This window comes from Myotis brandtii, unplaced genomic scaffold, assembly GCF_000412655.1.
Source record: "Myotis brandtii unplaced genomic scaffold, ASM41265v1 scaffold573, whole genome shotgun sequence".
NCBI lineage: Eukaryota > Metazoa > Chordata > Mammalia > Chiroptera > Vespertilionidae > Myotis > Myotis brandtii.
Genome location: NW_005370145.1, coordinates 1,316,244 through 1,330,152, shown reverse-complemented (window position 1 = coordinate 1,330,152; position 13,909 = coordinate 1,316,244). Strand labels below are relative to the sequence as shown.

The window sequence follows — 13,909 nt, the reverse complement described above, 5'->3', positions numbered from 1 at the left end:
AGGAAGGGGTGGAAGTTTGGTGACTGGACAACTTGACTGCCACATGTTCTTGCGTGTTTACCCATGTGTCTACTTCCTATTCTTGCCAGGCGAGGCGGCCCAATTAGCTTCTCTTCGAGCCGATCTGGCCGGCGCCAGCTGCACATCGAAGGGGCTTCCCTGGAGCTGTCAGACGATGACACCGAAAGCAAGACCAGTGATGTCAATGAGACACAGCCACCCCAGTCGGAGTAGGGTCACCGGAAGCCAGTGGAGGCAATACAGCAGGACACGAAGGAACGCACCCGGCACCAGCCTGCCTCGGGCCTCCTACAGTTAGGAAGTTGGCAAGCCACGGGACTCCTTACTGCAAGATCAACTGTGTCTTAAGGCTTTCCAGCCTACACATACTGTATCCTGCTTCAGATTTAGGTACAATTGCTCCCCTTTTTATATATATACATACACAAAACATGCACATATTAAACAGACTGTCTCATCATTGCATCTATTTTCCATATATTCATCAAGAGACCATTTTATAATACATGTTAAGAAGAGAATCCTTTTTCAAACAAACTCCAGACCCTTGTTGCCAGTCGCTGGGTATTGGGGCAGCCCCGTGGTTGTTGCTCGGTCGCTCTGCATGCTCTCTGTCATACAGACAGGTAACTTAGCTGTGTTCATGTGGCCCCCGACTCCTCAGCCACATCAATTCTCTTAGAACATTGTGGAACCTAAACTGCACTTGTCTCTCATTTCCTTCAAATAACGATCAACACTATTTCAGCGAGCAAACTGTGAAAGGGGCTTTTTGGAAAGATTAGGAGGGGTGGGATGGATTGGGGAAGCAGCATTCATTGGGGATTACCATGCCGTCTCGCTCGAGTTGGTGGTATCCCCTCGTCTCTTCGTGTGAACTGTCCTTGGCCAGGGCTGGTCTGTGCATAGAAAGGATAGGAGCCGCCATGCCGCTGAAGCCCCAGTGGCAGCAATCACGTCGACGCCCGGATGGTCTCCTGAACCCCTGGCTCTGCCAGTGTGCACCTCGCTTCAGGAACAAGAGCTGTGGGCGCCTAAGCAGGAGTCAGTGGGAGGCCCTCCCTTGCCAGCCAGGCCCCTGTGTTGACCTTACAAATTCAGCCGCTGCTTTGAGCCCAAAATGGGAACATTGGTTTTGTGTCCAAGACTTGTTCCAAGTTTGTTGATGAGGTTACCGACCCTCAAGAACAGATGCCATCTGCCTGAATGTTGACATGCCAGTGGATGTGAATCCCTTTTCATTTTCCCGTTCCCTCCCCTCTGGACAGTGTTAACAGTGAACATTTAACATTCTGTTTTTGGTTGATAGGTAAGCAAACTGACATTACAGAAAGTGCCTTAGACACTACAGCACTAAGACAATGTTAAATATATTATTTGCCTCTGTAACAATTTAATGTATTAAGTTTTGACTGTGCTTCATATCATGTACCTCTCTAGTCAAAGTGGTATTACCAACATTCAGTGACAATGAATCAGTGTTAAGTACAAATCCCTGATCCTCTGCAATGTGCTTGAAAACACAAACCTTTTGGGTTAAAAGCTTTAACATCTTTAGGAAGAACTTGTCATGTGGGTTTGGAACCTTTGATTTTACCCCGTTATGAACTGTACTGGCTGTTGACCACCAGACACCTGACTGCAAATATCTTTTCTTGTATTCCCATATTTCTAGACAATGATTTTTGTAAGACAATAAATTTATTCATTATAGATATTTACGCCTGCTCTATTTACTTGGAGGAAAAAGCACCCATTAAGAATAAACAGACCTCAATAAATGAGAATAATCATGTGAATGTGGAATCTGTTTTCTTACCTTCTGTTCTCGATTTCCCATCTGTGATCTGATTGGCAACTGAGAGTCCCACAGACTTAAAAGGCCCACTTTTTCTGAGGGCGCTGTGCTCCCAAGTGTCAGGTGACAGGCTAGTTCTCTGGGCAGTCGGCTACAAGTCGCATCCTGCCCAGTGGCCTCTGTGTGTAGCTGCATTGGGGAGGAAAGGGCCCTGGGCTGGCGACCCGCTCGCTAATAGAAAAGGGCTGAGGATGAAGCCAATAGAAAAGGGCTGAGGATGAAGCCGTTGGAGGGTTTCGGTCACCAGCTGATGGAGCTGTTTGCTGGACTGGAGTATTTTAAGAAATCCAAGGTTCAGGCTGCATTTTCAAGCAGTATTCACACTAAAAATAATTGGGGGGGAGGGAGGGATTCAGTAATAAGACCCAAGGGCAGCCTCACTAGTGTGGGTCAATTAGGATGGGCTGGAGAGGAGTAACTAAGGGATCACAAAATCACGTAGGAAATGCTGGCTTTTTTATTATTATTCCCTAATATTCATAGTTCAGGCTGGCCCTGGGGGCATACGGCACATATCCAGGCTTCCTGGCAGGGAATGTAAAAAATGGACAGACGTACTCCTTTCCTCCCGTGTCACTACCAAGGGAGAAAAAAGGTGAGTTACCACGTTTCGTGTGTCCACCCTGGCATTCAGCTACCTTAGTTTAGTCCAGGTGCGTGTGGAATTCAGAGGCTGGTTTTCCTCAGAAGGAATGCTTCCCACCTGGCTGGTGTGGCTGGTGTAGTCACTGTTTCTGACTACTCAGCTATCGGGAGAAACTCAATCTCCACAGACTGACTCCAGTTCCTGCCTTCAGAGATGCCAGCCATAAGGAACCTTTCCTTACTAAACAAGCCACCGCTGCGTAGTCTCAGGAAAGGTAGTTCATAAAACCTTTGCCGGGCACTGACAGCACAAGGAAGACAGTTCATGGGAGCTGGGCTTTGTGTCAAAGACTAAAGCTGCTGGCCAGCTGCCACCCAGGAGAGTGGTTCATCGTGAGGAAGAGACCAGACAAGACTTGGGAAAGCCTGTCCTTTTGCTGAGAAGAGGCGGGGGTTTTAACATGCAGCTCTTCACGCTGTCTGCCCTTGCCACATCCTAGGCTTTCTTTTTTAATGCATCCACTCGGGAATTATTTTAAACCGCGTCAGTAGGAATAGCACACCTATAGTCCTAGTGGGACTGGCCTGAGGGTGTAACTGATGTCACCTTTCCTTCCTGTCACCAGTTCCCCATTCCTGGAAACCGCCGCTAAGATGACGTGTGAGCCTGAAGACAAGTTGTGGCGTCCCCTCACAGGCAGCCCCCTGTGGCTCTGGGCAGGACTGACCCATGGCCCCTGCCTCCTGAAACCAATGCTCTGTGTCAAGCCTGGAGAAGAAAGAGCTCAAAGCTGTCAACCACCACTTCCTGTCTCATCCTCACCCCCTTAGAAAGCCCATGCAGGAACAGGCCGTAGGCTGGGATCTAGAAAGTTCCAGGCAGGTCTGAGAGGGAAGCCTGTGACTGAGACCCAAAGGGAGTCCCCATGCACCATCGGTTCTAGTCACTGGGAACTCACATCTGTACCAAGTTCTGAGCACCCGCTAGAGTGCTGTACCCTGTGCCAGCTGTCAGGACCAGATGGGGCGCCCACTCCCTAGTGGAGCCTCGTAGCGTTTGGGAATCTAGCAAATCTTGTGACGTGTCTCATACAATTGACAGAAATCTAATGCGAAACTATCAATAAGGGTATATGGGCATGATGCCAGCTTTCAAAGACAATGTTAACTATAATTCCAGTACCTGTGTACCACACACGGAAGTGTGACCATGTCCTTCAACCCTTCCCAAGACTAGAATTTCATGTGTGACTCATTACAACACAGGTCTATTTGTTTTTTCCAAGTAGCGCCCCAATAATGGACTTCATCCCCACTGACAGGATGTCATGAAGCCTCATTCAAGATGTAAGTGGCATCTACTAAACTCGAGTCTGACAAGCATCCAAGCAGAGCCACTGCCTCCTGCAAAAGGCCATCCCGCAGAGGCCCTAAGACACCCGTGTTCTCACATGTGAACTCGTGCGTCTCACAAGTGCCACCAGTAGGTGGCAGCTGTGATGTGGCTGTCAGAGGAAGGTCAATAAACCCCAAGCATCAGATCCTGCAGAACGGATACCAGCAGCCTTCAAGAAAATTCTGGAGCCATCGACAGAACATCTTTTCAGAAACACTGCATCACCAGCGCTCACCGGGACCCAGAGGACAACACTGCTTGGAAAACTGCAAGGACAACTCGTCAGACGTGGTTCACAACGTGAAGTCTTAGCCATGTCTCAGTTTCCTTTTTGTATATGAAGTGTGATGTGATGAAAACCTGTCTCAAAGCTTAAAGAATTCTCAATAAATGTAAAAAGTCAAAATGATAAGCATTTTCAAAGTTCTACTGGCACATTTTTCTTAACGGTTCACAAAATAAGGTGCTCATAATTGCTGGTTTGAGATTCTGTGAACTAATGTGCGCTCCTCCCGGGGCTAGCGCTGGGGTGGAGCCTGGGGGAATCCGTTTTAAAATCCACTCACTGGTCACCCAGCAGCCAGGGAGCCTCTGCTCTGAGCTACTTGCTCAAATCTCAGAACTTAGCACAGGTCTTCAGGCCAATTGGGTAATGAAAGAAAATCAGTCTCATTACTTCAATTTTTAAAAAATGAATTTGGGCAACTTTACCAAAAAAATTAGAAGCCTCAATTAGTAAACTGTTTGCATTTTTAATTTCACTTCTGACTTTTTAAAGCTGTAATTAATATGTTCATTTAGTTTGTGTCCATTTCCCGCTGGTGGTTTCCGTTCCTACGTGCTGCGCGTCTGCACACTCGGGTTTCTATGGAATCCTGCACAGCTGACAGTCCTCCTGGCCGTTCCCCATCAGACACTTCCACTCCCACTACTGAGATGGACTCTACTTGTTCTTACTACCATGAGATGTTATCCCTAAAGTAGAAAGAGCTTGTATAGCTTATGTAAGACTCAAGACTTACAGAAAATAATTTAGTGACACCAAAAATGCAGAGGTGTATGCCCTAAAGTCTAGATGACAGTGGGATTCGCTGGGATTTTTTCCTAGTTAAAACAATCACCTTTTTAACCAGAAAAAACAGTGTTTCTCAGTCCCACCATGAACCGACAGGGAGCAACAGGGCCCTAGCTCATTTGGATGACACTCATCTGACTGTTTATCCAAACTGTGCCAGGCCTGCTTGCCCGGCACCCTCCAGACCTCCACCAGCACCCACAACCAGGCAGGACCTCCGCATTTTAATGGGCACTAGTCAAACTGACACCTGATTACAAACTCCCCAAAAGTAAACAAGCTAAATTCCTATTCAGTTTGCATCGCGTTTCGCTTGGTGAAGGCTTCAGAGCTGACAGGCAACTAACATAATTGCAAACCATAACCCACATGGACAAACCCACCTGGTCCCCCAACCAGCACTCTACGCTTTGCTCTGTTCTCACATTTGCCTCTTCACATGTGCTATCTTATCAAGGGAGTCTGTTAAACTAATATTTACTCCAGATTATTGTTTTTCCTTAACATTTAAAAAAGGTGACTGTAGCCCTAACCGGTTTGGCTCAGTGGATAGAGCGGCGGCCTGCGGACTCAAGGGTCCCAGGTTCGATTCCAGTCAAGGGCATGTACCTTGGCTGCGGACACATCCCCAGCAGGGGGCGTGCAGCTGATCCATGTTTCTCTCTCATCGATGTTTCTAACTATCCCTCTACCTTCCTCTCTGTAAAAAAATCAATAAAATATATTTAAAAAATAATAATAAATAAATAAAAAAGACGACTGTATTCCCATAGGTCCTATTTTTAGTCATAGGATCAGTTTTCAGATAAGATGCTTTAAGTCATAGGAAGATTTACAAAGATGCCTCCTCCCCTACTCCCATTTTTAAGAATGATTCAAGTAACAGCTAAATTTTGAAGGCCAAGCTAGCGTTTCTCAATTTGTTTCAACCTTTGGGGCAAAAGTAGAGAGAAAAATCCTTGAAGTAAATACTGGAAGGAGGAAAAGGCTCCTCTAGCATCTTCTAATCTAGGCAAACAGAAAACTGACTGCTTGGACCCATCCCCTTTCTGGGCTCGGTCCCACCAGCAGCCGAACTGGCTGTTTGTGCTGGCCAGGCAGGACGATGTGGCTTTAGCACAGTGGTTCTCAACCTTCCTAATGCCGCGACCCTAAATACAGTTCCTCAGGTTGTGGTGACCCCCAATTTCATTGTTACAAATTGAACATAATTAAAGCATAGTGATTAATCACAAAAACAGTATGTAATTATATATGTGTTTTCCGATGGTCTTAGGCGACCCCTGTGAAAGGGTCGTTCAACCCCCAAAGGGGTCGCGACCCACAGGTTGAGAACCGCTGCTAGCAAGATGCTCCCTAAAGCTGAGGCTCCACCCCAGGACACCTCCCCTGCCCCAGAGGCACCATTCCCACCTTGGCTCTCAGAGATGCTAACGGCCCTTCTGCAACAGCTGCTGAGAGCAGCACAGTCAATACTCAAGTACAGGATTGGAAGTGGAGGGGGGTGCATCACATTCCTCCTGCTGCAAAGGCTGTGCCTGCCCCACACATTTCCCAGCATCCACAGCAGCTCATCTCCTGAGGCACAACAGAGTCAGGGCAACGAGGCCTCAAGTCTGGGAACTAGTTCCCAGCATCCACAGCAGCTCATCTCCTGAGGCACAAGACAGAGTCAGGGCAATGAGGCCTCAAGTCTGGGAACTAGCTGTGTGAGTTCAGGCCAGTCACCAACACTCCGGGCCCACCTTCCCTTCTATTAACAGGTAAGCCAGCTCATCTCCTCTCAGGCTGCCTATACCTAACTCTCATATACCCAGCTTTGGCTTCAGACCTCAGCAGAGTTGGTTGGGCATAGTTCCTACCACTCTGAGTTGAAAGGCAGTGAAGCACTCACTCCTACTCTCATGCATTTCAGGAGCAAGGGATGGGACCAGGTGGTGAGAGAACAGTATCTGGAGGCAAGAGGACTCACCACCTGAAGATTCACCCCCTCCAAGCAGGGGGACCACCTGTGGACCCAGCTCAGGGGAGGGATCACTCCTAAAAGTTTCAGCGAGGGCCAGGCAGACCTAGGCATGGGGCGGCCCCAGGAAGAGAACCCACTCAGAGGCAGGAGCCTGCTAGGCAATCTTTAGCTAGAAGAGCAGACAGAATGTGGTAGCTTTCGTGTCAGCAGCAAATGTTCTAGCTGAGCATTTAACCAAATCGTCCAAACACCTGAAACTGAGGCCAGGGGAGTCATCCAGCTTCCCCATGGGTCATACGCCGAGGGCAGCTGTTGCTATAAAGCCCAGCAGCGTGCTCCTGCCCTTTCACGCGCCTGGCCCTTGCTCTCCTGGACCCGAAGCAGAGATGACGTCCGGGGATGACACTGGCCTCTGCAGCCAGGGCCTCCCCTGCCACCACCTGACTGAACTGACAGACCATCGGGATGAGACGATTCCAGGGGTGCTCAGCTAAGAAGGAACCGGGAAATCACTGGGAGCCAGGGACGACGACTCAGGGCTCCAGAACTCATCGCTGCTTTCACCAGAGTAGCTCTGCTCTTATGTGTTAGATCTGGGGTCCCTGCATTAACAAAGGTCTGGCTAAACGTTTTCAGCTTCTGTTCTAATCCAATCGCTTCAATGATAGGGAAAGAAGCTGCGAGTTGCCGCCCATCAGAAAGAGGCCTGAAGTTCTCTGCTGGCCTGCTCCACGGCTCAACTGGGCACAGCACACCCCCCCCTGGAAACATCTCTCGGGAGGCAGCTCACAGCAAAACCTCCAGGAACAACTAACAGAAGTATTCCTGCCCACATATTAGCAGACAGAAGAAAGTTTTTAATGTATCCTCCTTAAAGTTCAGTATTCCCTTAGGAACTTGATTCACTTACTTTTCACTTATTTAGTTTTAAAACTACACACTATCCTGGTTTTGCTCTGTTATAAGCAATGTTCAGAACGTGACACATTCGTACTGACTCCTATGTCTGTACATTTCTCAAGTCCAGTCACCTATGTCTTGCAAACATCGGGCACCTCCTCTCACTTGCCAACATCAACCTGAGGGATAAGGAGAAAAGCCCAGGCCCGAGTAACCTCTACTCCCAGGACACCACACACATCATGACAGGCAGCACAGAGAAAGGCCAGCGCCTGGCTCCATCGCAGTTACCCTGTGACCTTGCCAGTGGCCTCCCTCAAGGTCCGGGTCCTCCCTCCAGGTTTGCATGAGGCGCAGGGCCATCTCAGGCTGCCCCCCGGAGACTCAGCTACGAGGACCGGCCTGAGCACACCTGCTCGTGCATCAGACTTCTCCGGAGGCTGCTGAACTGCCTTCGCCCACTCCGCGCTGCTGTCCACCCACACGTCCCAGGTCGGAGCAGAAGCGACATCGGAACCTGGCTGTGTAACTCCAGCTCTTCTCCCACAGGATGGCGGGAACCCAATAACGCAACCTTGATACTTTTTTGTGTGAAATTTATTGTTTCCACATTAAAAGATTTGTTGGAGGGGAAGTACTTTCTCTTTTTTTTTTTTAACCACATGATGATTCTATACAGTTGCCCAGAGTAGGACACCATCGTAAGTCATTAACATGCCGTATGAGTTCTGAATAAATAAAAGCTACAAAGCCCAAGTTATTTACAAATATCTTGGGCAATAATGTTTACAAACCTATGTACAAAAAAACAAATGTAAACAGTAAATGCAGCATGAGAGTAATCAAAGGATGCACAGGGACAACCACTTGGGGTCAGTCTGCCCCCCAGGAGCTGGCACCAGCCAGCCCCCGGCATCAGGCCACTCAGTCCTTCCTAACACAACTGGAGAGGCCCGCAGAACAAAACCAAAAAGCTGTGAAGCTGTCATTTAACTGAAGGACCAGAAAGCTGGTAGGCGCTGCCACCACCTCCACCCCTCGTCTGAGGCACACGGAGGAGAAGACAGCAGAGGCCCAGCTGTCTGTCCCAGGCCCCACAGGCTCCTGCTCTGGGAGGCCAAGCTGTGGAATGCTAACTGCTGAAGTAAAATCACAAGGCGCAGTAATGAGACTGGAGAACTCAGTGGTCCTAGGGTAATGAGACTGTTCCCTAATTCAGTGACCTTCCTGACTGTCTGCCAGCAACAGGCCCAGCTGTGTGGGGTGGAGCTGGGGACAAACACATGATCATGAGCACAAAGGTGCTTGGGTGGGAGCTCAGGAGGGCACACGTTGACCTGATTTGGGAGAGAACGTCTAAAAGATTTGCAATGTCCTAAATACAACTAAATCCTATCAGTACAGCAGGGTGGGCTATGAGGCAGGTATGATGAATGGGTACTTCTGCATCCAGTGACCAAGTAATACATGTACGTATCACTTTGTGACCCACAAAAGTGCAATCATGTGAAACCAACGGCACTACGGCGAGAAGAGAAAATAGCCAGTATTGATATCGCGCAGTCCTGGGGCTGGGCAGGGCCCAGCAGCCACCACTGCATGCAGCCTGCCCTCTCTCTGCCAGCCCTAGGGAGGCAGACAGAGCCACGGGCTGGGCCCAGGCACCGAAGGGTGAGGCGTGGGTGTCCTGGGTTGCTGGAGGAGGGCAGGAGCCCCCATTTGGAAGCTGGGCACTCACACACTGAGAGGCAGCATACCTGGTGCCGACGAGGGGCGCGAGGAGCCCAGACCAGGAGGAGGAGGAGCTGGGTCAAAGCCGTTTACTGCCCTGTGGGGGTGACAGAGCAGAGAAGGGAAGGGGAAGAAAAAGAGAGACTGTCATTTAAAACCACTTGACACACAGCAACAAATTCATTTGCTCTCTACAACTATCCCTCTTCCCGGCCCATAGCAGAATCCCGACGGCCCAGAGAAGAGTGGCTGCCTCGAGCATCAGTTGGTTAGACTTGAGAACTCAGTGGTCCTACGGTAATGAGACTATGGGCAGCTTCATCACACTGGCCACTGCAGCCACAACTAAATGATAAAATAGTGTACAACCATTAACAATCCATTTCCCCACGCTCGACCAGCATGACTCAGTGGTTGAGTGTCAACCTATGAACCAGGAGATCATGGTTTGATTCCCAGTCAGGGCACATGCCTGGGTTGCAAGTTTGATCCCAAGTAGGGGGCGTGCAGGAGGGAGCTGATCAATGATTCTCTCTTACCATTGATGTTTCTCTCTCTCTGTCCCTTCCTCTCTGAAATCAATAAAAATATTTTTAAAATCCATTTCCACAGTTCTTTAATAGCATGGGAAAATATTCAGAATGTAATTAATGGTGAGTAGGAAAAGGTTACCAAACTGTATATGTTAAATGATGTGAAGAAAAAAGAAAAAGTGTAAGTAATATATATTCTAGATTCTAGACTATAGCCCCTTATATAGATAGGCATTACTACCTGTGTAGCTAATTCTAGAATGTGTGGAGGTACTCACACATACATACATCCACACAAACACACACACACACACACACACACACACACATATATGTACATAAAATCATATATATTGTAGAAAGAAAATTTAACAAGTTACTTTTCTTCCCTCTGGGTTATGGATAAATTTTGTTTACTACTTTATACTTTATTGTTTTCCAAATCTCCTACAATATACATGAATATCTTAATGAAGGGGGGAAAGTAACTTTTTTACATTGTTAAGCAAGCAAAGCCAGCTGGGGAGGCTGCTCTGCAGACTCATGAGCAACCAGCCCAGCACAGGATCTACAAGGAGGGCCGCGCACCTGAGCCCAGGGATGCAGAGCGCCCACCTCAGCCCACCCATCTGGCAGCACAGCCGCGGGAAGCAGTGAGGGGTGAGTGCGAGGCCTGGAACCTCTCAGGAAGCCACTTCAGCCTCTCCATCCTGGAAAACTTCCCAGGAAAGTGTCCCACTAGCAATTTGGGAAATACAGCGAATTGCAAAAGGCCGCACTCACCACACTTGCCCACCACTGCCCCCCGCCATCCACTCATCAGAGGGGTTTAGGGAGTTGAGTATAGACTCATTCTTCACATTCCCCACAAAGATAAGTGCTACATACACTGAAGAGGTGAGTGTAATCTCAGAGAAACAGGCATGCAAAAGAGACTTGACTAAATGACCCCATGCTACTCTGAAGAAACAGTTAATGCCTGAAGAAATAACCTCAGAGTCCAGACTTCAAGTTTGAAGTCAAGCTACCCACACAGAGCCACAGGGCTCTACATGTCATTTCTCCCTGCTGTACACCCGTGTTCTGTTTAGGGCTAGGGGAGGCCTGATATTTGAGTCTCGTCGTATGTGAAAACTTGAAATCATCCCTCCCACTCTCCCAAGGCTATCCACCTGTGCCTCCTCCGGGGGCAGGGGCCCCATCCTATATGCCACTGCAGCCCTCACATAATAAGCCCAGCTGTCACTTGTCTGACTAGTCCCAGACCAACCAATGCCCGCCTCTCCTCAAAGCCCAAGGAGAACCAGGCAGGCCTCACAAACCTCAGCTTTACACAGGTGAACACCACATTCTGCAGGCTGTACTACAGACACCCCCAAAACCAGCAGAAAGGGAGCACTTTGGGTGCCAGGAAGAACCTGGCACCTGCTCCACAGGGGTGTGCAAAAGCAGCAACCATAGGATGGCTCCACGTGCAGGCTTAGGACTGAGATTTGGCATTTTCAAATTAGACAGATTTTTAAAGAACATAAAGTCCATCCCCATTGTTGTTATTGCTCAAAAAACCAAAGCAGGAGAAGGTCCAGCCATTCACCTGAGCTCACCTACGAGCCCATCAATGGGGAAGCAGGGCTCATAACTTGCCTCCAGATGTCCAGGCCATTCTCCTTTCCCAGCATCCTCCTGGCCAGAGGAGACCTGACAGCCCTCAGTGAGCAACCACTTTGGTGCTCCCAACCCAAGTCAGCTCTAGTGGGAAAAAGAAGCAGTGCGATCAGAATACAAAAGGACAAGAAGCTAGGTGAGTCGTTCTCAGTATGAATGGGAATGGAAATTCTGATTTGCAAGTTGGACAGAATAGAGAGAGAATAACAAGGGCCTCACCTAGCACTTCTTTCCTGAGCCAAAAAGTGGGACGCAGAAGACCAGAGGGAGACAGTTGACCCTACAGATAGGATTGTGTCTGGTGAGGCACCTTCAGGAAATTGCAAAGCTGTGAAATGGGGAAAGAAACCTCCATATTCACATTTGGTTTCAGGAAGCAGCAAAAGAGCTGAAAGGAAATGTCCCAGTGGACACCACAGAAATGAACGAAAAGAGAGCAGGCAGGGGTGGGGACACAGATCTTGGGAATTATCTATGTGAACAGGTTACAGAAGCTATGAAGTCTCATGGCCTTACCACCAAAATCTAGTTAAAGAGTCTGAAAAATAGAGACTCCAGCTGAGAAAAGAAACTAAGGTGAGTTGTAAAATGGCAATGGAAGTAAAAAGGGCACCTTTATAAGCTAGTCAGGAGGACAATAAATAGAACACAACAGTGATGACGTATGGACACTAAATCCATCAAAGCAGCAAGTGGAGGACACCTGAGAGGGCGGGAGAGAAAGGCCTGAGAGTGGGCCAGCGCTCAGGCAGGAGGCAGCAGACACACTCCAGACCCGTCTTCCTAGTGAGATGGTCCATGGGAGCCGCGCAGCTCAGCCAGCTCCCGACCTTGCCCCAGGCCCTACAAACTGAAATGTGCCTTCCTGAAAACTGAGAAGAAAGGCAGATCTTATACACGTCTCCATCTATCATTCCAATGTTTCTCAGAGGGGAGAGTCCCCCCAGCAAGGCTCCGTAGTCATTAGTGCCTGCTTTGAAAAAACAAGACACACTGGTAACAGGAAGAACCCAGTCCCACAAAGACATTCAAATACGGTCCCAGGACCTGCCAGTTACCCGGGGCCCCCACTCGAGTCCTGCATCATCTCTCAGCACCTGACCACACAGCGAGTGCCTGCTATTCACAACTGCCCCAGCACCACTACAACTCATCAGTTTGGTTTTGCACAGCTGAACCAATAATGGTATACAGGTGAGTCAAACAGGAATTTGAAGGCTCACTTATGGGCTGTAAGTTGGTTAAAGCAGAGTCAGCCCCATGCAGTTAGTGAAAACAGTTTGTTAATGGGTCTCCCACCACACATCATGATTGAAAAAGAATAAAAAATAGCACAGCAAACAAATTCAGTTACCCATGAACAACGTGGGAAATATGACTTTTTCTTGCCTAATAAAAAAAAGGAAAAAACATTAAACAGTAATGCAAATACTATTTTCATACCGTGCCCTAAAATTAGTGTATGCCCACCTACCTATACATACCCCAAAAGAAATCTGACTGGCTTACAAAATTAGGGTAAGTGATACATAGGAAACTAAATAAATGCTATGAAGAAAAAAAGAGTATTTTTGAGATAATATAAATGACTATACTACACAGAATTTGTATCTTTTCAGATTAAGGGTTCCTCGTGGTTGGAAGAAGCAGAGCAACACCTGGGAAGTAGGTCCAGCGAGCCATATTTTAGGAACTTGCAGAGGTGATCACAGACTAGATAAAAATCCTGATTCCAAGAAGCCCTCAAATAACCAGAACTTACAGAATATTTTCAAGTCCTATAAAGTAAATGTAGTAATAAGGTATACTGTTTTATGTAGCAAGGCCTCACTGCGCCTGACACACACGCACACTCACACACAAACTGGCTTTGATTAACCTCCCCAAACAATGCTCCTCCAGGACCCTAGGAGGCCGGTAAAGCTAGTGCCAGTGCTCCAGACACTGCCCAGGAGCAAGAGGTAGAGCAGGCACATTCTAGAGCCCAGACTTCAAAATGAAGAGCTTTTCTCACACTGAAACTGCAAGCTGCCGTCTGTAAGAACTGGCATTTCTTCTTTTAACCTGACATTTAATCATGGAGCAGAGAGTTAGGATACTTCCCCAATTCCTCTCGCAGCTGGTAAATACCATCCTGGTTTTTAATCTAGCCAACTAGAGGCCTGGTGCACAAAATTTG

The 13,909-nt window shown here is 48.1% G+C and overlaps 1 protein-coding gene and 1 long non-coding RNA gene across 5 annotated transcripts in view; one reads left to right on the top strand and one right to left on the bottom strand.

Moving 5' to 3' along the window:
• Window positions 1–113: 113 nt before the first annotated feature.
• The window catches only part of NDEL1 (nudE neurodevelopment protein 1-like 1), a 70,118-nt gene continuing 56,322 nt past the window's right edge, over window positions 114–13,909 (bottom strand). The window contains exons 9-10 of one of the 4 annotated variants that reach the window (XM_005878797.2): window positions 9,559–9,629; window positions 114–2,202 (exon numbers count right to left, since the gene is read on the bottom strand). In XM_005878797.2, the coding sequence (XP_005878859.2) occupies window positions 2,198–2,202; window positions 9,559–9,629 (76 nt within the window). In that variant the 3' untranslated portion in view covers window positions 114–2,197. Of the gene's footprint in view, window positions 2,203–8,380; window positions 9,630–10,445; window positions 12,059–13,084; window positions 13,120–13,909 lie in introns of those variants that run through there. The other 3 variants (XM_005878798.2, XM_014549849.1, XM_005878796.2) reach the window with 3 other exon arrangements.
• On the top strand, window positions 6,219–9,183 carry LOC102254229. The gene is made up of 2 exons (XR_001364515.1): window positions 6,219–6,561; window positions 6,641–9,183. It is a non-coding gene; the product is annotated as an uncharacterized LOC102254229 (long non-coding RNA).